Below are 26,336 nucleotides of genomic sequence, written 5' to 3'. Positions count from 1 at the left end.
TCAAGGTTATGAGGATTATAGCGGTTTAATATCAGTTAGTTTACTGTAGTAGCCTTATCACCGCTTGATTACTTATACTATGATAATAGTTTTTATTAAGAGACGTTAGTCAGCTTAAGTTTGCATTCATTTGTGAAAAATCACTTTCTAATCTTGGTATGAGAGTATGATGAGTGAATTTGAATGCTCCTTTACTATTAAAACAATATGCAGTACTGATAGATCATTTACTAGGTTAGGATTGTTTTAAATTGTTTAAGGGTATTTCTTAAGTTCCGTATGAGGCCATGTACGTGAAAAACATTAGATTCACTTTACATGGAAAAATTTCATAGCGCTCATGATGAAGGTATTATGTAATACAGTAATTCATGAATAAAATTAATTTTAGCTTACATTTGATCTGATACCTAATGCATCTATGCTTTTAGCAGCAAGTGTTAAGAAAATTGTTAAAGGGGTTATACGAGTATGATACGATTGATAAGATCTAAGATCAAAGATCTCGGTAGATTTGATATGATTTAATAGTTTATGACTCAGTAATTCATTTATATTTGATATCAACAACTGTGGCTATATTCTTGCTACTTGTGGCTATCATTCTTTGTCCAATATTTAAAACATGGAGTGGTCATTTTTCATACTTAAATACAAGTTCACACACGTATACATAATACATAATTCCAAATACTAACAAATTCTAATGAAGAGGTTATAAAAATCAATAGCCAATTTCACAATAATTAATCTAACGACAATAAGTACAAAGAGTATAAAATTAATGATCTAAAAGTAATCGATAATTTTTTGACGAATTCTTAGCTCCATAAACTTACATTGAATGCTTTCACTTTGCAGATGAAATATTACATAAATATAAAATTTCGTACTGTCTCTCTAAATTAAACTCTAGAACTGATGAATTGACTTATAAACTAATACTCCATACCAAATTTCCAGGGCGTAAGCAACCAATGAATCTTGTAAATTTTTATTCTAGTTACTAGACTTTTAATATACTTTCTTATCAGTTTTAAAGATATTCAGCGATCTCGCATAATTCTTCTCCTTCATTTATAGGTCGCTAACTCAAATATACTCATATTGCAAATAGATTACCAATGGCATCATAGATGGGCCTGCACTCGGGTATATTTGCTGATAGTGGCTATGAAAAAACCTTAACAAAAAGTCCTGATCGTAGTTTCATGGCTAAGAGTATTGCTGCTGATTGCTAGTGTTAGAAAACATGCTATATGAACAGCTTTATCTTGGTTGCAGTTCTTTAAAATTGTATTTCTTTCACTTTATATGGCTATGTAACAGCTATAAATATACATTAATTTAGCAACACTACACTAGGACATCATTGAAGAATCTGCATATCTTGCCTTAAAATATTTTTCAGTTTTGATGGCTTGATTATATTTGATCATTATAAATCAATATTTAGAAAAATATAAATTCTCTCATGATCATGGCTGTGTCATTAATAACTATCTACTTATGTATGCTGTTATTTCGATAAAGAATTTAAAATTTTATTTCTATAATAATATCCCTTACATCTACCCAGTAATTTTCTGATACGTACTGTAATAGATATTTTAATTACGTAATAGCTTTACGGAACAATTTTTCGTGTTATGACGCATTAAATTAGACCATCATTTTAGTGCTTAAGTAGAGAAACTTACATAATTTATTTATTTTGATGGATATACTTTAATATAAGATAATCATTTTCTGCAAACAAAACAACGGAACGAAATAAGAACAATGACAAAGACAAGAATTTAACTTCGCTTATTTTAATGGCAATGTAATTAATATTAACATTAACTAGACGGCTATCTTAATGCTACTAAAGTCTATAGGTTGATATAGTCAGTTAGCAAATGATACAAAACAAAGAAATAAACTATTGATTATGATAAAATGTTCCATGATGATTGTATTTTAGCCTGAATAAGGAAGAAATGTGACTAAAGAGATTATTTGTCTTCTAATTCTGGATAATTTTTATCACTGTTGCGCATAATTGTTTCAGATATGAATATGGTCGTATGACAGGTAATATCAAAGAATGTAGTACAAATAAAATAGTTTCAATTTTAAATAAAGCGGTCTAAAAACTTGTTAACTTTGTCAATATGATATCAATTTCTAGAGTTTAATTTACAAAGTGTCAAATCATACATTACCACTATAAGTTGTCTATCTACAGTAGGATAGCATCAATCAGTAGCAGGAAATATTTAAAATGCATTAATTAATGTTACCATCTAAGCTAAGATACAATTGGTATTTTAATACTATCCCATTCTATCTAGAATTATTATCCAATCTGATATTCTAGTGAATGAGTAATCACGCAGAAACAGTCTAATCGAATGATTTCATTCTTCTTTCCTTTCTACCCTCCACAACTCTGTAATAGCTGCAAACTTGAAGAACAATTTATATATTTCATACGCTGGAAATGTCTATATATTTTACAATTAAAATAGATAAGGTTTCAGCGGTATACCAGAAATAGGCTTAGGATTGGACTGAGCTGAAAAAGGCTGACTAAAGTAATAACGCCAACAAGCTAATTCTTCACGTAAAGCGGCATTTTCTGCTTTTATTTTAACATTTTCTTCTTCTAACCAAGTAGCACGTGAGGCAACTTGGTTATCTTTTAACTTTCTTGCTTCGCGAGAGCGTTTAGCCGATTCATTATTTCGTTTCCTTTTGTCCCAATATTTGTCATCTTTGCGATCATTTGGGACCGGCGTTTTGGATTTCTTGCTGGCAGACAGATTTGCTGATTTCTTATCTAGAGCTCCAACAACAATCCTGACGTTGTCCATGTTACCCTCATGAGATGGTAAGGTTGGATATAAATTAGATTTCAATGTAGGATAAATTTGTCCGTTGTGAAGTGGATTAATTGATAGACATTTCTGTGACATGACGTCCATTCTATGCATAAAGCAATACTAAAACATCAAAAATAAAAACTTGTTAAAATAGCAATATCGACATAAAATTGATCAATCTTTATTTTCAAATACAAGTTCGTTTTGCAATTTTTTTACCCATAATAGATAGTATTTTCTACATTCATTAGTGCTATCGAATAGTTTATGATTATACTAACGCGCTATACAAATGTAGCAGCAATGCTTTCTATTGCTTTATTGTCTATGATGCAATTGCGTGTTTTAAGTGATCATTTTTTAATATCTATTTTTATTTATGCAACCGTTTACTTCATCGTGTCCTACTTTAATAGTTACGTCGTCTGACATTAAAATAACAATCATATGTATGCAAACTACTTCTTATTGTTATGTATATGCATTGATATTATATTTTTAAATGGCATAATTTGAATAAATTAACGTCTACTCAATGACAGGTCAAAGTTGTTTTAATTAATTGCCAACTTGTTAATTGGAATGCCGAATCAATCAACTTAAACCAATGATTGATTTTGTTTAATATCTTTCATGTTTTGTCAGACTTGATAAATGTTTCTTTTTACAAATATTCCAATTAATTAAATATTATCTGCCTATCATTACTATTCGATAATTTAAATATTCTACTTCATTAACACAATGTTTCTCAATGATAACAATTACTCGTCAGAAAACTTATGGTGATACTTAATCATCATTAAGTATCAAATTTATTTTATGGTAAAAAAATGATGAGCGCCTGAATTAGCAATATCTGATAGCTGGGTGCAAGCAACTTGTATCGTAATCATTCATTATGTTCTAGTAGTGACACTGTAATAATTATGATTCATAGATTACTGTTGCGTATTTTGCAATGAGCAATAACGTAACTATCTATGGAAGCCATGTAAAAACTAGCAATTTCTGAACAGACGAAAGGCTGTACCCCAAATTTAGACCTTTATAAGGTCCGATGGAATAGCATGGAACAGATTTGATGAAGCAAGTGTTATAAGTTATCGCAATTCAAATAGAGTATTAAGTAATTAACTCAATAAATTGATTCAGAAAGTTGATGTATAAAACTAGCCGCTAAGAATAAAGTAGCTTAGAACATTCCGAGCCACTGAATAGAGAACTAAGCAATTTTTATTGCTCTGAAGCAACTCAACAGGATACAGTAATATATTGAGCAAGCATGTAGTAAGAAATTTAACTCGCTGACTCGAGACAAATCAATTTTAAATACAATTATGATTTACGAACTACTTATTTTGTTAAGCTTATTAAGGAAAGCCAAAAAATACATAATGTTAACTTTGGAAGTAAGGTTAATTAAAAGCATGCTTTGATTAATTATAGATATCAACAACATGATCATCGTCAAATGTAAAAATTTTTAATACAAATATTCTTAACGTAAGAGATTTTTTACTAATTTAAGATGTAGTCCAAAACTGCTTACCTCAGGTGATAGTGTACTGCAAGACAGACAATTTTGTTGGTTACGATCCGTCATAGTGAATCAATTAAGAAATATGATTAATTCAAGTATAGAATTGAGGTTTTGAACAGATTAATTGGTTAAATCCTGTATATCCAAGTATAGCCAAGTGATTAATTTATTTATTTAATGTCGATATATATTGGTAAAATCTCTTTTCCAAAGGAAAGAAGGCTGTCTTAGCTACGAAAACAGAAGAAAAAATAGAATTAATTTTTCATCAAATGGACAGACTATCACTCTAAAATTATTGATGATGTTGATTCTTAGTTACATCAATACTAATAAAATCACCTAATGATAAGACGAACCTTTTCTCAGACTAGATCACCTCGCACTGTCGTGCTGTTGTATAAATGATGTCTTTGCATATGTATCTAGGTGCCTTTTATATACTAGGGATCAATTGTTAAACAATTCTTCTTATTTAATTTTAAAATTGTCGCTCGATGGGCGGTTATTTGTAAACATTAATTGTTCTGCCCAATCAAGGATATGAAGACTAATTGATAGATAACGACAGTCAATATATCCAGCTGACAAGATGATCTTGATTCGAAAGATTTCAATTCACTTCATTACAATATTACGATATTTCATTACGCAATCACCCAAAGAATAACTCAATATGCATATCTAAGTTCGTTAAAAGTTATTTTTTCTTTTTTATTTTATCGTCTATTTATTGACCCATAATATTTATTAGTATTTCTATCGAGACATATGGTTAATTGAAAATCACTGTGTCCATCGATTAGAATTCATTCTTTATTATAGTCTAGGTTGTGACAAAATAAATTCTTCATCAATATTCTCTCTGTATGAGAATGTCTTCAAAAATGATTTATTAATATGGTTAAAATAAGCCATTAATATCTATTTTTATTTAAAGAGCTGACTAGAGAGTAGAGTATAAAGTGTTTATAACTAGACGATAGTTCCGCCATGCAAAAGTAATCGATATGCCCGCAAATACGATCATTTATGTATTACCTTGAACTTTATCTTAATTAACTATCGTGTATTTGTTGATTTAAGGTTTAGACCTTGTAGGTGCTTTTTATCATCTGCATACTCCATATTATTTGCTTTAGTACAAACTATCAAGACATATCACCAAGATGTGAGAATTTAACTTGACAGTCTGTAAATATTCGTCTATTCAAACAGAAACAACATGGAACCAGGAGCTATTCGTTTACCATGATATCGATATCTTAAATCTAATCAAATAGATAGTGTGATTACTTTTTTATTTAAAATATGAATATAATCCAACAACATCACCGTAACCATTATAGAGCTAACAAAAAGCTAAGGTTACCGTGATTACATGCTTTTTCATAATTTTTAATCATACTGTTTTAATTTAGTAGCACATCCGTAAGCTAATATTTTATCGACATCGTCATTATCAAAAATAAATTTCCTTTCCATTGTTTATGATATTTTTCTACATATTTTTGATATACCGAAGAGATAAAACTAATATAATAAACTATTCTTGGAGCAAAATAGAGATCTGATCTTGGATACTTTGTTACATTTCTTAATAATGAATTAGCTATTATAATAAAGTGTCAAATGTAGACGACAATTAACTGCGATGAAAACTTTCATTAATTTTTTATAAAATAGCGTAATAATGGACAATAATATACTATCTTGAAATAGTACATTGTGCTGTCTATAAGCCATCGAAATACAGCTGTATGGGTTCAATACAGTGGTTAAAGACACTTTAAAATTTCTCAATGTATCTAAATGATTAATGAAAAGGAGCAGAAAAAATCAATTGCAGCTAAGCCAAAGCAATGTTTATACTTCATGAATAACTAGAACAGATAATCGATAGATATACATAATTTGATCTTGTTTTTATGATCAAGTATAATCAATGGCCGGAATCAATATAGAGAATTAAAGAAGATATTTAATAGAAGCTATAAGTAACCTAGGCTTGATGATTTAATCATTCTTTTGTCGATACTAACACATACTTGATAGGTAATTACAGGCATATATTTATAGAGTCAACTTGTTGTAATGGCCTTTTATCATCTCTTTGACTCTATTATGCGCATATAAAATAATTATTAATTTCATTCGGAAAAGAAATCAACACTATCGTGTTCTTTACCTTAACTACAGTCAATTAATCAATAATAAGACTACCCTTTATTATCCTTTTAACCAACATTGATACATCATCGCATCAGTTTTAATTATTGCAAAAGGACTTTTTCTACACTAACTATTTTATTCTTTCCCTATTTTTAATACTATATCAATTCATACGTTGTTCTTCAATAGTGCATCTTAGATTTAACAAAAAATATTGATTAATCGTTTACTTCATCTATCGTTTTCTAATTTTACATTAGAGTTATTCTAACTGTTACGCAACAGAAGCTGTCATGATATTGACTTAATACTAATTAAGAGCCCTTGAAATTGTTTATTTACACTTGACAAAGAATCTTGGCAAAACAAACATACGCTAATTAACAATAACTGCAGTTATTAATAACTTAGACGTGATTTTTTGTTTTGTTTGTCGTGGACTACCCGCTGGTCTGTTCTATCCTTACTCTTTACAAACTAGGTCAGTAATGTGTATCATGTATACAAAAGCAAAGCTGTCTTAACTAATTTACAATTATATCAATCATTTGCGTAGATTGATCATCGATGAAAATTGTTTATTGTAAGTAAAGATATGATCGACTATCGCAGTAATTACTTTATTCCGTTAGAAAAGATAAAAGAATAGATGATCAGCTTCGATAATTAGCAACGATCTCTTTTATCATGATTAACATCTTTCATCGCCTTTCACCTATGATTAGGCTACTTCATATCATGGATAAGCTAATTCATTTTAAAGGTATAATTAAAGATGATTGCGAAAAAAAATTATTGAAAATGGATGAGTTTATGTCGGCTTCTTCTCATCATCCAATCTACTGTCTCCATAATAAGCACATTGAACTTATTCAGTATATAGAGATTGGGAGAGAGTTTTGTTTCAATTTATTAAAAGATACATTACCACAACAGATTGCCTGAGGCAATCTAGTTCTTAGTTAGGAAACTCAAGTACGGATATAAAACTGTATTGTTATCAATCAAATTCCAAACAAAACAACAGTTAAGATATTTTTCTTGTTACCTACGCCATTTGGTTAATGACAGCAGGTCTAATTTAATGGGACGCGTGGCCATCTATTATCTTGCACAATATTAATTCAAAAACAAACCACTTCCAACTATAACTCACGTTATGTCACGAAAGGATCATTGCAAAGTGTTATATAACCCTATGGATTGAATCTTTTGATAATTTTTCTAGCCAGGATTGACGTTAATTACTTGGGGAAGAAAATACGTCATTTACTAGACACAGACTACCTTGATGATCAAGCTGCTATCTCGTGTTTTTAATCCATAATAAAAAAACAGTATGGCTTTCTAATGTAGGGTATGACTTAATATACAATCAGCATAGTCAAGAATGATGGAAGTATATCAAATAGGAGTCCTTGAGATATTATTTTTTTACCTAACACCGTATCAAAATGCATACTGGTAAATAGCATGATATCGTGATGAAAAAGTAGACAGAGTTATTGGAAGCAATTACAACTCGGTGTCATCCGACGTAATACGAAAAAATTACCCTAATTCATCTATAATATCCAATATTCACTGGATAATGATCCATTGATAATACTTAATCTTCTAGTCAACAAATTTATCATATTTAATAGTATTGAGTAATAGACGTCTGCAGATCATCTTTTTTCTTCATAATCACCTTCGTCGAGCAGATTCAATTTCTTTTCATTCTATTTTCCGGCGGTTACATTAATAAGCATATTTGATATCTTTTCTTTAATTTCTTTTATTATTCTAACAATGATTTTTCCGATGTATCCTATCAGCTATTTCTGATCATTTTCTTTTATTCTCAAAAATATTCTATCGCTGTAATGGCTTATTTGTTGCCAGGTTGATGATTACTTAAGTAAAGGGACTAGTTATTTGACGGTATTACACCATTTCCAACAATCCATTACTTAATAAATCGCGATGCGCAAATAGGCTTTCATAACGGTTAATTCCGATAATATTGAATAAAATCTAATTTTATCAACGTCCCGAATACAGCTCTATGGCATTTTAATGGTATACAGTTATAGTAACGCAATCGTTAAGGTAAAATAACTATCGTTATTCAATTATAATGTAATCCTATTGAAGAAAAGCAAACTATAAACATTTCCCGTTGCAATGATTATTTCTTCTTTTATTTTCCCACCTCTCTTACTACGATACTGTCTACTAGTCAGAATCATCCTATCAATTTGATTAAGAATGGTGAATACTGTCACTTTAAATTATACTAATATCTATATTCTTCTACTTAATCTTGACAATGTTAAAAAGAGCACTTTATTTTGAAATGTGTAGTATCAGAACGCTATCAAATTTGAAATTGCGCACAATAGTTTTTGAAAAACTATTATAGACAATTAAATGGAAATAACAGCTGGTAATCCTGTCGCCTGTTATGAAGTAAAATAAAATTAGAGACAATAACACAAAGTTACATGACCGATTGTTGTTATAATGTAACAAAGACATAATTCTATACTAACGAGGAGGTTAATGATGATTTATATGCCTTTAGGAATCTTCATTTCATATACTACTTATGTAATATGTAAATAGGTACCTAGATTGCTAAGAGTAATTTTATGCTTCAGATAACAGGATACGCTGATTGCTCGCTTTGATTCTGTCTAGGACTAAAGTTGAGGATCACGTAATTTTGGTAAATATTCGAATCCCATTTTAGCGTTTTATAACGGCACAGCCGCATTTGTAGCAGCAGCTTTAGACTGTCGATGATATATACCATCCATGTGAAGATAGCTTAATTAATAAATTAGTCGATAGATGATGTTAAATTTGATTTAACGTCTTTATTCAACAATGGTTCATTTAATCTCCGAATTCTCTCGCTTAATTTAACACCCAATTGAGAACGACGTCACTTTTAATCATAATGAAAACTAACAATTAAGAATAATTAGAATTGTTAATTTTTAAAACGGTCTCTATGGAAAATTGAGAGCGTAAACATCGACTATACAAATTATGGTGATAATAATAATTTGCAACCTTTAAGCTTGTAAAATCTCTTTAACTGATCAAAATATCTTTATTGAGTATGGACGCGAACAGGTGATGAGGATAAAGATACTAAATACTATAGCCATTAAAATTTAGTCAAGCGAGTAAGTCTATTACAACTTGCATGGTTGGCTAGAGCTACTCAAGATTTTAGGCTCGCTCTTTTAAAAGTGTAATTACTGGCATGATTAAATTTTAAAATCAGAAACATTCCTCCTTTATATAAATGGTACATTAAAGTCTTTGCAATAAAGCGTCATTAAATTTAGGAATTAGATGTATTCCTTCCATTTAATATCCATGCTACAATAACATTGTTGCAATGCAAGTTCTTTAAATTTTGGAATCAGAAGTATTAATTTTATCGTTGTAATAAAAGACTGTTTAAAATGTTTGAAATTAGTGTACCAATAGAGGAAAGTGAACTAAAAATAACCTTTTGCTTTATGAAACAAGTGTACATCTATACCATTAGCCCTATAATAAGTGATAGAGTATCACGTCTTGTATTTTGAATTATTCCGAAACGCTATTTGTCATATGAACTGAGTCACGAAAATGAACAGTATCAACTTTATCCGACCCGAAGGAATCGATCAAGCAATCAAAACAACTTTTTAATATGATTTTGAATGAATTTAATGAATATGTAAGTCCTTTATTTTGATATACGCAATCTTATTTATAAAAGGTTTAGCAAAATACAAGTATATATCTGATAAACAGACCTTGTCTGAAACTTTCAGTCCAAAAATAACCGATAAATTATATGTCTTACATTAGCTTATTTTTGACTAAAAGTACTAGATCTGCCATAAATTAGTTGAAGAAATTTTAAATTTAGACCTTAATGGCAATAGCTGAGATACAAATGACGCTATCTTCACTATCTAATAGTAACAGATTACTTAAGATACCTAAATAGAGTATGGAAATTTTATTTTTTGCCTATTTAAATAAATGATTTTGTTATAGTTTTGACAATGTTTAATAAAAATAAATAACGCTGGGGCATCCAAAAAACACTGATCTGAATATTCCTAATTATCAAATAGTCGATATCTTTGTATTATTGTCTAAACAGTCTCTAGCTAATTTACAACTGTAAATATATATTAACGATACGCTGGTGCTTGATATTCGTGTACAGGTTTTGGGAACTCCAACAATAGAATAAGCAAGGAGACGTAATAAAAAGGACAACCTATTGCGTTTAACTTACGTATGTTCTATTGCTATTACAATTTTTCGGCCATTACCGTGCTGTAGCTAAATAAAGATTAAAGCACGTAAACATAAATATTTATCAATCTATAATCATATCATGTTGTAAATTGTTAAATAATGGCAGTTACTATTTATGATTTTATATAATCAATGTCGCTTTGTTAAAGTGGACCTAAGTAGCTTAATAAACGGCTGCATGGTGGCTGCCGTAGCAGACTAAAGTTACGGAGAATTATACAAACAAGTTAATAATTTCAATAATCCGACTGAAAAGATGATTTAAATAGTACACAATGTAACTATTGAATAAAACGACTTCCGTTATCCCTTTGATTTTACAATATTATCACTATTATTATTAAGGTAAAATATTAAAAAATGACTTACTATTGATTTATTTGTAATCTAATGTTAAACATTAGATATTGATGTGAACATGCTTTTAACAATATTGTTCATGCAATTGATGAATAATTAATGAATAATTATATATTATCTTACCTTTTTGGACTATAATTAAATGGATCTGCACATTGACATACAACTACAGAATTGGTAATCAAGCATGAATGGTTGGATTGAAGGTCATAAATCTAAATAAACATCTAGTAATACACCGCTAGAAAGTTATGTTATTGTGTTCTCTACAACAAACTCATGCTTGTTTTTATTGCGAGATTAACAGTAAATGCCAGTTAGTCAAGGTAATATATCTGAAATACAATAAGGGTAATAAATACACTATATATATATCCCGACACCTATAACAGGCGACGTATATCCACATAAATCTTTATCAAGACGATGGTAAATTCTTCCTCAAACTATCAACCGGAGTCGACTCTATACGCCGATACCGAAGCTCCGTTAGTAGACCCAAGCATGAAAAATGTAATTTTAATTAATTGTACATGATAGAATAACTCCTTGACTTATGGCTAAAAATTAATTTCTGGTCTGATCATGTATTTCGTTCGAAAGTAATTTCTACAATATAAATAGTTAAAAAATTTCAATTTTATAACTTCGTTTTTATGACTAGATCAGCCGACCAGACAATATTAATCTTATGAGAACAATGCAGAAGGAAGAAACTGCATCTAATAGCTCTATCGAGCCATCATGTCATTACTCTGCCAATAGCACAATTATTAAATCATCATTCATTCGAAAAAGCAAAATTCCTGTACCAAGTGAGCAGAAAGATTCCAAATATTGGAATAAAAGAAAGCGTAATAATGAATCTGCAGCTCGATCCCGTGTCAAGAAGAAATTGCTCAATTCTCAGATGATTAATCGTGTAATCGAATTGGAACGACTTCATCGAACATTAAAGGTGCAGAATGTGAAATTGAAGAATGAGTTGGTTCACTATTATCAACAGCCTGTTTATTACTATCCTAAAACTAGCCAAGTTGTTCGTTCCAATTACCTTCCACTTGCCTAAGTAGCCAATTATAGGATGGTCAAAATTAAAAATGTAAATTTGAAGAATAAATTGATTAGAGTAAATCAATTGCCTATTGCTATTGTCGCAAAACTTATCAAATTGTTTATTCTAGTTATTCCATACTGACCTTAAATCATAATTCTATCGCTAATTGCGGTCTTAAATTATGAAATCTCACGCTAAATCAGTTGGAGTAATATTAATAGCTGTTTGCTATTTTTCAATTTCAAAACTAATGCAATCAATTTTATTCTCTAAATGCCATTCTACAATCAGAGAAAACTTATTACATTATTTTCTTTCAAGTTTGAAGTGATATTTTCAGCGGATACTTAACTTAACTGACTACGGTTTCATATAGCGTTCATATTAACGCATTATGCCGTAGAATATGCGCTAAATGAGTGATCCAACATCACTTTATCTATGCCATCTAGAGGTTTGCTTGGTATGCTTTCCTTTAAATAGTCAATATAAATTTCTTGCCTAACTGTATTATCATGTTCATGTGTAACGTCTCATTAATTATTGAGGATAACCGTATTCTTGCTATTATTGAAAAATTTAATTCTTTTGCTATCGTTATTTGCAGTAGAACGTGTGAACGGTATTTTAAATTGAAATTTGAGTGGTTTCAATTTAGCATTTAAATTTAAAGCATAGAGGATGATTCGATGTTGTTATCACTTGTATAATTATACTATTCAATTATAATAACTTTTAACAAATATCTATGGTAGTTTATTCGCTATCCTGGAATATTTGACTTTTTTATCCCATATATTTAGCCTATCATACATAAAGTTAAGGTAGAATCAGTATATAAGCTATGATTCAATTGAGAGAGAGCTATGACCATAGTATTTGAAATTAGGAATAGAGTTGCTGATTCGATATAAGTTTTGACGTTGGCAGTAGTATTATAATGCCTTTTAAAGTCTACAAGTACCTGTAAAGTTAATATACCAAGTTATTACTGTTAGCATAGAATTACCATTTAAAATAATAGTTACATTAGAACAACGTCCATCGTCAATAGCAAATATATTTCTTAATATTATTGATAGTAATAATGAAGTACTAAAAATACAGTATAAGGTCATTATTGCCAATCTAATTGTATTTCCTTCTATTTCTGAAAGTCTTAACTGTCTTGATGCATAATATTTTACTATAACCATGATTACCGTAGCAAAAGTAACCATGAAAATAATGTGCAAATTATAGGATATGGCACAATTGTGTTTTATCCTTGCTAACAATTAGCATTATAGCCCATAAAAGATTAGGCCATAATGATTTCCATTCGCCATAAACAAATGTTATATTGATTATCTTATTTAACTTTAAGAAATAAAAAATTTTTGATCAAACTTTCTTACAACATAATCCATTTCATTACGGACTCTATACATGAAATACTTTAGCCACTCGGTAAAAAAATATGTTAATTAGAAATCTTAGTGTGCTATTCGTACTACAGCCGTCTTAAGCCAATTAACACAAAATTTCTGAAGAGAGATACGTATATCAAAAGTTACAGTCACTACAGAATCTCTACCATTGCCTACTTTAATTAAATGCTAACTATCGTACAAGAAATAGATTACTCTTCATTTACGGATAACTGTGTTTTAATTACAAATTTCATATGGAAACTATTTTGCTTTAATTTACTTTGCAATGAACTCATGGGCAAAGTTACTTTATTTCCCCTTTCTTTAGGCCTAATTATCTATTTGTATCTTAATTTTTTATTTTTATCAGATATTTTTCTAACCTGTGTTACGACAATGTGATTAATAAATGTTTTCTTCCCAACTTACTTCATTCTTTTACAATTTTCAACGTTCCTATCCAGTTTAGCAGAAGTTAATTGATTTTAGTTGTTCAAGGACTGCAGAAAATTGTTTTTAAATGAATAAAAGTAATTCGAATAGTTTCGTTAACCACAGAATTGTATTTGCTGATATGCTGCTCAGGCACTTACGTTGCTGAGAATTATACTTACAGAAATATCAAAGTCAAACAAAATATGCTTATATTATACACAAAAGTTTAGGTTAAATAGAAATTCTTTTTATTACTTGAGCAAATGCTTTAATTAATTCATCCGAAACTAGAAATTAGGTGCTCATAAGATAGGATTTGCATTTCAAATAAGATGCTAAATAGAAACTAAAAATAGCAGATACCAATATGAAATACATATTACCTAATCTGCTGATCTGGTCGAAGCTCTAAAATACAAAAATATGCTGAATAAACATAATTTTACGTTATGGTTTAAAAATATTTTATAAATTTACTTTATAGTGGATGAGAGGAAGCAATCTGTATTAAACTGTATAATCAAGGAAGATAAATTGTACTTTGGTGTAGAAAGATAAGTTACGTTCTATAATAAAGTTCCACTTTACTGCCGACGGAAGGAAGAAATTTGCAGTTAGTTATAAATTGGTAAACACAGCTTTACCTTGCGGTACGATACAAATTATGTTTGAAAGTAAAATTTCACTTTATACTTCATTGAGTCAATACAACGAAAGAAATCTGCTTCACATTTATACTGCACAGTTAGTGATCATAATATTTTTAGAGTATATTTCACCCTTGGAGTAGATGGAAGAATCTGCAAAACAATATATGACTATGTTGCATAACATACATATGTCACGGTACGAACTACCGTGAAGAAATAGCTATCTAAATTTGGTTAATATAATATAGTGATATTATATTAAAACTAGTTACTTGCTATAAGAATTACTCTAATTATAAATGTGTTACAGTATATTTAATGCTGTGCTGTAATGTGCACTGAAATGATTCTGTGAATGGACATATTGTAGTCCGACTGTGAAAAACTAGTTATCTCACCTAAGTATTTTTATAAGATGGCTTGTGAATGTTAGCTGCTGTAGAAGGGTATATAAGCCCGTCAGATAGTTGAATAAAGCAGTTCTCAATTGTCTAGTTGAGTTTAACGTAGAATCAAAGGCGTCTAAATTCTTGTGAGGTAATTAAGGGATACTGAATTCCGGAAGACTATAGTAATTTAGAGATTTGTTTTACGTTATCCTTGTCACGAAGCTGGTTTGTGACAACATAATATGACTTTGAAGTATGAAGGCAAAATCAATACAGCATGCAAAGCAATATAGTTTAACTTTACAGTCAATAAGATTAATTATGCTTGAAAGTAAAATTTTGATTTTACACTTCATTGGGTCAAGACAAGGAAGCAATCTCCTTTATATTTATACTAAACAATCAGTGAAAATATATTGATAATTTTTCAATGTTTGAAAGTACCTCATGCTTCAAAGTATATTTTATCCTCCGAGTGGATGAAAGTATCTGCAAAGCAATGATGAGTTATGATAACTTAAAGTATATTTAAAATAACTTCAAATTGAGAAAGTAAAATCAATATAGCATGGAAAGCAATATTTTACTCTACAGTCTATGCCGGAAATGGAGACTGTAATATTAAATAATCAATTCTCTTAGTCTAAGGATATAAGGTAAATATTAACGGAATCAATATTGTATGTCGACGTCCAGAAAGGAATACTCGGTAATGCCTTGATAGATAGATATTTCATAAATTACCGCAATTAATGGTATAGTTATCTATTATTACTCTGGTTAAGGTTGAAATCTAACAGATTTCGTTCATCTTAAGGAAGTAAATAGAAGGAATAGAAATTAAAAACATAACTGAACTGAACGTTTCCTTTCCTAGAGTGTTAACTCTCTAGTTGAACGGATTATAATCATTATTACCAAACTCAATAGAAAGGCTTTTTATTAATAGTAGTAGTTGTAATATCATGATCAGTAGGCTTCTGAAAATTTGTTTTATTGCAGAACGGCGTACGTCCATAAAGTAGATAATTTATATCGAAAATTTTTCTTGAATTCTTGTTAATATTTGTAGAGTTATAGATGTCTTGTTTTAATGTATAATGATAGGCAATGGACTGCCAGGTCTTTATGAGCTTTCTAATGGTTCTGTAGAACTAACTGCACTTATATGATTGAAGAAGTTCTACAAGGATGTTAATTAATGGTTACTCTACTCGAACTTCCTTCGAAGTTGTAGATCCACTTTATAGTTTATTAAACTTTGATGCCGGACTATGAATCATCATCATTTTATGTAACAGACTAGAAAAGAGCATACTTTATTGTAGACTGGCTGTCTTTTCTCACTTAGGCTCAATAAAAATCCTACTCTACAATTTTATATACATTTTTACATGCTTGACATATTTAGGATAGGAAATAGGATTAGTCGGTAACATTTTGGAAGTATTTATGCGTATTTTTCGCTGTGTACTGACTCCCATCATCTCTAACTTGTTGGCTATGCTTGATGACTTTTAAGTTCCATTGCCTAGTCGATCCTCTTATCAAGGAGAAGATTGTTGGGCTAGCTAATCGCTAAGACTCTTCTTGATTTAAACATAACAAGCAGTGAAAGATTATTCCTTTGGTATGCTAATAATCAGTCAATCTTGTCTTACTCATAGCTAATGACAAGATATAAACCATCCTCATTGAAGAGGTAAGCCATTTGTTCACAAAAGTAAATAGAATCTTTACAATAACAGAACATCTGATATGAGTAAATAGAAAGTTAGTGCTCTTGCATAATACCTTTCATATCTGGTAAAAAATTCTTCATAGATTGGTAAATATTATTTTTAGACATTATATGCCACCTTAACTATACCGTAGTATATAGCATGTAACGGATGATGTTTGGAATAATTATCAGCCTATCATAACAGCAAAAAAATACACATAATAAAGAGATATAATATTCTTGATTGCTGTCAGTGTTATAAAAAACTCTGTAAGGCTAAAGCGTGGAAAAACGTGATGATTGAATTGAATTGAGTAGGCAGAGTAGAACAGAACAGACACAGCGAATAACTTAACGAAAACACGGGTAAGTCGCAGAACTAACTAACAAAAATAAATGATTGAGAATTGTTTTAGAATATAGAATACATAGTAGAAGAGAGTTATATAGAAATGAGAAAGAAAAAGCAGGTAGTGTACTATCATGTGCTACGCTCTACGATCAAAGAACTTCATATGAATGGGAATATAGGAATATTATCCGAGCTTGATCACACTGATTTCATCAACATCTTATAACATGAACTGATAATGCAATTATTCACTATTAAATGCAGGATTAAAAATCGCAGCTATGAATATTTTTATATACTCTTAGCGACTGTCAATCTCATAAATAGATTCAAACTATATATATGGAAAATCACCTAGGAAATCAAGTTATTCTCGTTAACACTGTTCCTAGCTTAGAGCTCATAACACAAGTAAGTATGCAAACAAGTTATCCTACATTATTCTACCTTTTTCTACTTCTCGTGGCTGAAAACGCCGCTTTGAGGTCTTAATATGAAATATACAATTATATCCTCAGTATGAAGCATACTAAGAATAGTTTCTACTAAATTTAGCGATAATAAGGTACATAGCCAACTACATATAAGTATCTAAATATGCTCGATGTGAGGACAAACCTCTACTTTATTACATTTTAATTGCTGAGCTAAAAGGTATAAGCTTTACGATACCAACACTATCGCAACAGTATTCTATCTTTTAAGCTGTAAATGCTGCTCATTTCCACTCTAGAACTCAATAAATATTATGGCGGTAACGCTAATAACGCTCTAATGCTATCGTTCTTCTAAAGGCCTGCTTGTAGCTCTAAATGTACTTATCGTTGAGTTCTAAGATTTATAATCTATAATCAAGAATCCATTTCTTCTAAGTAATTTATGTTAACCTGTGTGTGGCAACTATTTCCGGTTGAGTGTCGACTCATTAAACCCTCTATTACTTTCTCACTTCCCATTGCTAATTGAGGATGGCGGCTGCTATATCTGTATTCAGTTTTCTGATAGATCTATCCATCTTCTTAGCAGGGATAATAATTTCATTGGTGCCTTTATTTACGTTTTTTCTTGCTCTTGACTTTTATTTTAAGACGTGGACTATCGCAATGTTTACCGACATAGAGAGAAATAACATAGTATAATTATTTTATTACACTTATTTCTAACTGAGGGTGGTGACTCTTATGTCTGCGCGATTCTCAGTTGGATCTATCCATCTTTTCGGCAGAGATAACAGTTTTAGTAGTGCCTTTCTTTACGTTTCTTTCTTGCTCCTTTCTCTCAATTAAGATGAACACTACTCAACTTAAACAATGGTAGAGAGAAATAATTGAACATAATTATTTTATTACATACACCACTAATAGTAGGAACACTACATATTCAAATGCTATAAAGCGATAAAATAACATCTAATCGCAAATATTATACGCAATTTAAGATACGTACTACATAATTATTAACCTTTGCTGAAAGTGGTTTACCGTCGTAGACAGAAATAATAGAACATAATTCTTCATTACACACATCACAGATAGTAGGAAAACTACATTTTCTTATGCTTTATAGCGATAATATAACATCTACAAGCAAATGTCATACCCAATTTAAGGTACTCACTACATAGGCATTTAAACTTTACTGAAAGTTATCTGTAACATGTTACAAATTAGTTAAAATTGAAAAGAATTTAATATACGTTAACTACAATTTTGCGAGAAGATCATGAAAATAAGTTCCATGTATTCTTTAATTTCTCTTTTATAACAATATCAGTAATATAGTGATAATAGTAGATACTGAAGGGCTATCATCAGCGATTTGAAGATTATTTTCACCAGCCTAAAAGGACTTGGATATCTGGCATTACTACTTCATTTGCTGCATACGAGTTTGGTAGAACTGCCAATGGCGTAATCGATTGAGTAAAACATCATTTTCAGCTGATAACTTAGCAATTTCAGCTTCTAGTTCTATTAGATAGGCAGCCAGAAACTCTTCTTTTATCTTAATGGTATTTTGCTCCCACATTGAAGTGAAACAAGACTCATCGTCAATGGTATCATCGCTAATTTTATGATCGGTTGAATTGATGCTTGCTTTAGGGGATAACTGCGATAGTGGTTGTAAGATTTTCTTAACTGGTTTTTCGATAGGCATCATCGCAAATTTAGAATAATCGATCTAGATCAAAACAATTTCATTTCAAGTTAGCTGATCAATAGATTCAAGATATGACGTAAAAAATATGAAATTTAATAAATTAAATTATTTTCATTGAAATGAAACAACTAATAATAAGGACAACTAGTACCATTGAAGATAGCCATAAGGTTTAGAAATGAAAACCATGAAAGGTTTCAATAAAAATTTAAAATATTATTTTAATTTGACTAGAGGCTATTACTTTATGAAAATCATGCAATGATCATTAAAAATATAATATAATGTCGTTTGCGAAATAAGATTTTATGCCAAGACTTTTAAGGAAATAGTAACTGATATCTAAACATTTATTCCAATGCTTCCCTACATACCTTCTTTTTTATGGATGGCAATCTCGCTGATGTATTTTGATTCAAAGTAGCAAAATTACTTTGTGGTAATCCATTGGATTCCATCCATACTGGATTAGTGTTCGGTATCACAGATAGATTATGATTAGTGGTCATCATTTTTCGTCACTTACTTGGATTCTTAGTTCAATTGGCTTATAATATCATACGGAAAGTAAATTTCTTAAGATAGAGGGGATTGTGATTACGCTTAGATCCAGTTTGCAAGGTTGGTCGTTAAATTAGATAACCCTGTCTACTTGGAATCGATTAAGGCACTAAGTTAAAGCATCCCATCTATGTCACAATTAACTTATCAGCGATTGTTCAGGAAGAGGAATCGAAAAGTTTAATGGTTAAGTAAATGTTGATTTCTATTTATATACGTACGTTGCCCGGTACTACCACATGTTTATTCTCATTTAATGCAGCTACAGCGGAAATAAAACTACTGTACATCAGGAAAGAAAGTAATTCCTGTCAACGCAATGCTATCTTAATTTATAGGCAACATCATAGATTGCTTGAAGAAACTGTTGGAAAATTTCTTTCCGGTGATTCAAGTCTTTGAATATCGGTACCTTACTTATTCATAACGGCTCAATCAATAAGGATATAAAATTTAAACTGCGTCAAATGTATGTGTTAAGCCAGAAATAGTATCAATTTGAGCTATGTTATATCTACATTTTGAATGAGAAATAACATACGAGTTCAACTGCATTAATAAAAATATTCGACCGGAAATAAGAAATTTAAACTGCGTCAAATCTGATTATCCCACCACGGGTAGCATAGAATATTAAACTGAGTCATATTTGTACATATTACTAGAAATAGTATACACTCTTATATCTAAGTATTTTGTCAGAAATATCATTTAAAAGTAAAGCTGCCTAATCGAAATATTCAATTATAATAGCACAAGAAATTAAACAGCGTTAAATTTATCAGGAATGGCATACATTAGTATATTGTTAAGCTGCATCCAATTTAAATATTCTGTCAGAAATATCATTCCAAATTAAAGCTGCGTAATCAAAATATTCAATTATTAATAGTATCAAAATTTAAAATACATTAAATTGAAATATTAGCTAGAAATGAGGACTTCCTGCATGAATATCTAACGATCCTCATTGTAAATCGGCAAAAATAATTTTACTAAATATTCTTTCTTTCTTTATTTGTTGATTGAATTACTTTATTCATGATTGCAATTGTGGTTTCGTATTGATTCTACCCAATATATCTGTATTGCAGCATTCTTATAGCGGCAATTCAATACCGTATTTGTACGCAATAAAATAATCATTGATTGATTTATATTTTACATAAAAAACAAATTCGACAACAGATACTTTTGAAGGTATAAGACAAACTCTCATTTGGCGTTAAAAGCTAAGAGTAGGGCCAAAAATTGCAATTAGATAACGATCTTGAATACATTTGCACCACGATATGCAACATTTAATTTTTTAATTGACAGTTATTAGAACAAGTCGAAAATTAAATGTTGATTAATTGGATAGTAGCCTTTGGTGAATATGGATAGACTCAGAGAATATGTTTATCTATGCTACTGTTTGCTTCCATTGACACAAAAAATAGAAATTTCATGTCTTTGAGAATCATCCAGGAAATGCTTTACTCTTTCTCAACAAATACCTTCGATAAAGTACCATATAAATTGGCTGTAATGAAAGGCTTTAGACTTTGGAAGCATGAGTTCTATGTAGATACCGAATAAGATGTTCTTATTCATACAAAAATTTGTGTCATTTTAGTTGAAATTATTGTTTTTACGTTCATTTGAGCTTTACGAGATTTTACGGATGCAAAATTGTCATTAACTGTATATATTAAAAGATCCCATAGCAGTCAAATAGAATTACAATTATTTGATAGCCACCCATACTTGTTAGCTACATGGACAGGTGCTGTATGTATCCTAAGCATAAATGAAGTTCCATGAGATAGTTATTCGCATAATAATCTTCTCTTTCCATTATTCAATTTTTAAAATTTAAATGATAGTAGTTGAAGTATTAATATCAAGACTAGGATTTACAGACGATTAAAGGTGACATAGCAGGTAATCTATAGAAAACAAATAAGCGATTATAATAGACTTAGGTTTTACTTTGTAAGTAATAGAAATGACATGAATTCATTGATTTCGCTATTGATTAATTAAATTTCAATCTGCAGCTTCTCATCTATTAGTAGATTCAACTCAGCAATTACCAAACAACATCATTATTATAGTGTAAAGAAGCTAGGATGTTTTCATCAACTTAGAGATATATAATATTATCACCACTGTCTAAGTGGCATAAACTATCTACAACTGCCCTCGTAGATATACTCAAAAGATCAGTCGCTAAAAATACAATTTGCTTTAGGTTACGACATTATTTTAGTAGTTCTCACTGGCAGTCTATAACAAAAAAGAAAAAGTAATAGCAAGCAACAATAACTAGCTTTTCTGCTTAGACTTAAAATAAGATAGCATAAAGCAAGTGAACAGCAGACATCCAATCAAAGGAGGGCAACGCAGCTAAAGCATTACAAACATAACAGATTGTTACTTGGTCAAACCGTATTATTAACTTAAGTACTATAAGATATTATGACAAGTTAAAATATAGCTCATGGTATGATCTAAGCAAGAATTCCTACCTGAACACGTATCTTCTTTACTGTCATTTAATATTATTGACAGAATTCATATTATACCAACTTAATGACTCATTCGAGATACATATCTTAAATTACAAATATAACGGTAGCCCGTCATTGTCCAACAGACCTTTAATACCAATAAATATAATGCGATGATCAGTATGAGAGAACTACTGTAACACAAGCTGAAAATTGGAAACGTAGTTCCGTAACAAATATATACATATAATCAAAGCTGTCACAGTTTTACAATACTGCAATATTGCTTGCACTGTAGTCTTTTCAAGTTAATGTAGATTACGAGTATGCAGCTTTGGTTTCCTCCTTCATGTAATCAGAATATCTTCTTTATCTAAAAGCGGTTTTTTAAATCAGAGCTCCATTTGGTGCTAGAAAATAGCGTTTCTTTGTTAACAGTTGCTATGGAAATCAAAACCGAGAAATTAGAGAATAAATTATAATGTATGTTAGAAATGTATACCGCTACACAAATTGATATCGAATTTATTTCGGTCGTATCAGTCTACAAAGTAATATACTTGTATGAATCCTTGATGTTAAACTGATGTTCTATTTTTGTATCAAAGTAGAGATAATGTCGCAATTGTCAATCATCGAAGTACTATTTCCGTACAAAAAACCTTTCCCATAAGGATCATTATTTAGTCAATCTATTTACTATATGCTGATGACAAAATTTTCAACTTTTACATGAAAGACTAGAAAAGTAAATTGTGATATCCGATTTTCAGGATTGAATTTGCATAAGACCGAAGAATAGCTAATCATTATCGGTGCAAATTTCTACATTAGCGTGTAGGGAATTTACAACAATTGCCGATTTTGGAATTGTAATCTATACATGGCTGAAAACTAACTGAAACTAATTTCTACATGGCGGATGTTTTTGTGTAAAGATTTCACAAGCATCCTATAGGCTTGGAAAGCAACTGATGAATACATTTGCGATTTCCGCATAAATGGGTAGAAAATTTATTTACAAGTATTCATAGGTATATGATTGAAATGACCGTTAACTAGTCGCTATTGTATATCTTCAATATCTATAGTATATTACTGGCTAAAAAATCTATTCGACTTCTGATTATTCCAACAGTACTTTATAAATGAAAATTACCAGGGAAACTATTATAGTTTATACATTAAAGAGCAACCGATGATTGCGTCTTTCAATTTCTGATGAACAGGTAGAAAAGTTCTCGCCTTTGTATGTCAGATAAAATGTCTTATAAGAGGAGTTTATTCTACTCAATTTTTGAAACCTGGGCAACGCTTCTTTTTTCAGCTTCTGCACAAACGGTTGAAAAATATGTCGCTACTGTATTTTTTATATAAAAGACTTTCAAGTACGGGTATTCTAGTCAATTTATCAAAGAGCAACCGGCGATTGTGTTTTCAGTTTGCTAATAAGCGTGCGGGAAATCTACTGCTATTACATCTTATATGCAAAGAACCTCTCTAGGGCTATTCCTGTTTATAAATACGTTAAAGAATATCGTAGTCGGTGAATGTATAATTTTACTTTTATAAAAAAGAGTGAGAAATCTATCGCAATATTTTTCTGCATATAGACCTTAACAAGTAGAGCTACTTTAGTCAACATTTTATAGACTAATCAGTAATTGTGCTTCAATTTTACTCTAGTCAACATAATAAAGGCTGGCCGATGATTCTCTTTTCAAGTTCTATATTAACCAGGGAAGAATGAATTGAAATTATATTTTTGCACCCTAGTCCTTGCGAGTATGTCATTGCTAATTTTCATCTTAAAGAATACCCAAAGATAACTCTTTCTCCATTTTTGTATAGAAAAGATGACAAATCTATCACTATTATGAATTAGCGTGACAACAAGTATACTTTTATGTACTGCTATAAAACTTTGCATAGACAACTATTGTAGTAGATTCAAAAAGAGTAACCGATAATTGTATTTAATGTTAAGGTAATGATTTCCAACAAAACATCAAAATAATATTTGATTCAAAATAGTAACCTGATAAACAGTAATTTTCATACTTCAAGCATTATTTATAACAAATATCCAGTCTTTTGATCAAAATTCTGAGTAACTAATAAAATTGATCAGATTGAAAGATTGCTGAAATCAGGATTTTAAAGATATCAAATGCTGAATTAGATAAATAATAGTATTCTGCTGTAGTGAAGCTGTTAGATAAGCTATTGTTGTCAACATATTATGTAGAAGTGAATTAGATATCACTTAAAAATAATACCAAAACCTAGGGCAGTTGACAATAATAGGTATATATAAGTAATGTTTGTGATAATTCAAGTATGTTGATTTCAGCTTCGTAGAATGTGATACTAATTATAGAATCTTATTTTCTTACTAAGTTCTGTAAGGATGGAATTATGTTTTTCGCTATTGTTATTTTTGTAAGCAAGTTAGATAATGTATGTAAGTAGCTACGCTTTCCTGTCATTGTTGTTCTAAATCCTTCTTTTCTAAGATCTGCTGCTATAGGAAGTTTTCCTTGTCTGCCAGAGTTCTTGTACCATTACGCAATATCACAATCGATAGAGAATCAGTAATAAAATCTGTTGTTATAAAATTACTTGTTTGATTTATACTCTTATTACAGTTAGTAGAACAGGTTTTGTTACAACTGTCCTATGGTATTTGTAGGCTCAAGGTGTTACAAAGAGTAGCCGATGGCTATATTTAATATTAAGATAATTAATCCCAATGAAATATATCACACAATATTTGATTCGTAATAGCAATCATGTATATATATACACACCAATCTTCATACTTTAAATATTATTTATAACTAATAAATATCTAGTCTGTCGATCAACGGTATAATTAATAAAAGTAATCGAAAATGAAAGATTGCTGAAATAAGGCTTATCAGTAGGCAATAAAATATCGATGCAGATAATAATAATATTCTGTTGTGTTATGTTCATGTATTCTAGATCCTGGTTTATTAGTATCTGTTGCTCGATAAGATGTGTATATAAAAAATACTGTAGTAGAATAAAGAATCTGATCTGTTACTGATAATAATCATTTGTAATTTATAGTAAGTTAATATCAGAAAAATTATTAGCTTCGTAATTTGCTATATAAGATTTATGAATGGATGCTTTATCCTAGATATTTAATATACAGTACATCAATAACGCGCTATCATTAATATATTGAGCACATATACCAACAACTACTAGTTAAGATAATTATTTCTAACTCTAATATCCGAGAAATAATTAGCTTCATAATTTACTATATAAGATTTATGAATAGATACTCTATCCTAGACGTTTAATTATACGTCAATAACACGCTATGATCAATATGTTGAGCAATAGACTAACAATTGTTAGTCGAAGTAACTACTTTTATCTGTAACATGCGAGGAATAATTAGCTTTGTAAGTTACTGCAAAAGATTCATGAATGGATAATCTATCTTAAATATTTAACTATACATCAATAACATGCTACGATCAATATATTGAGCACGTCAGTAACAACTGCTGATTGAGATAATTCATTTAACTTTAACATACGAGTAATGATTAGCTTCGTAATTTACTACAAGAGATTTATGGATGGATACTCTATCCTAGTAGACATTCAATGATACGTCAATAACGCGCTATGGTCAATAATTTGCGTATGTATACTAACAACTGCTAGCTGAGATAGTTACTTCCAACTTGTATTTATAGAAAAGCGATCATTATTTTTTAATTCTTATTAAAGTTGGCTAAATCTTCATTTATTTTTTAAAATTAAAAGAACCCGCTATGTTTCTGCATAATATTT

At 30.0% G+C, this 26,336-nt stretch overlaps 2 protein-coding genes across 2 annotated transcripts; both read right to left on the bottom strand.

Moving 5' to 3' along the window:
* Positions 1-2,504: 2,504 nt before the first annotated feature.
* TRIADDRAFT_52980 (uncharacterized protein) lies at positions 2,505-4,473 on the bottom strand (the record flags this gene model as incomplete). The annotated part of the gene is made up of 2 exons (XM_002109162.1): positions 2,505-2,987; positions 4,420-4,473. The coding sequence occupies 2 exons, from the start codon at positions 4,471-4,473 to the stop codon at positions 2,505-2,507; spliced, it is 537 nt and encodes a 178-aa protein (XP_002109198.1).
* Positions 4,474-19,146: 14,673 nt separating this feature from the next.
* Positions 19,147-19,949, bottom strand: TRIADDRAFT_52979 (uncharacterized protein; the record flags this gene model as incomplete). Its single annotated transcript, XM_002109161.1, has 2 exons — positions 19,147-19,461; positions 19,815-19,949. The coding sequence occupies 2 exons, from the start codon at positions 19,947-19,949 to the stop codon at positions 19,147-19,149; spliced, it is 450 nt and encodes a 149-aa protein (XP_002109197.1).
* Positions 19,950-26,336: the final 6,387 nt, after the last annotated feature.

Source organism: Trichoplax adhaerens, genomic scaffold (genome assembly GCF_000150275.1).
Source record: "Trichoplax adhaerens TRIADscaffold_2 genomic scaffold, whole genome shotgun sequence".
NCBI lineage: Eukaryota > Metazoa > Placozoa > Uniplacotomia > Trichoplacea > Trichoplacidae > Trichoplax > Trichoplax adhaerens.
The sequence above is the reverse complement of the archived record's forward strand: the minus strand, read 5'-3'. Positions and strand labels throughout refer to the sequence as shown.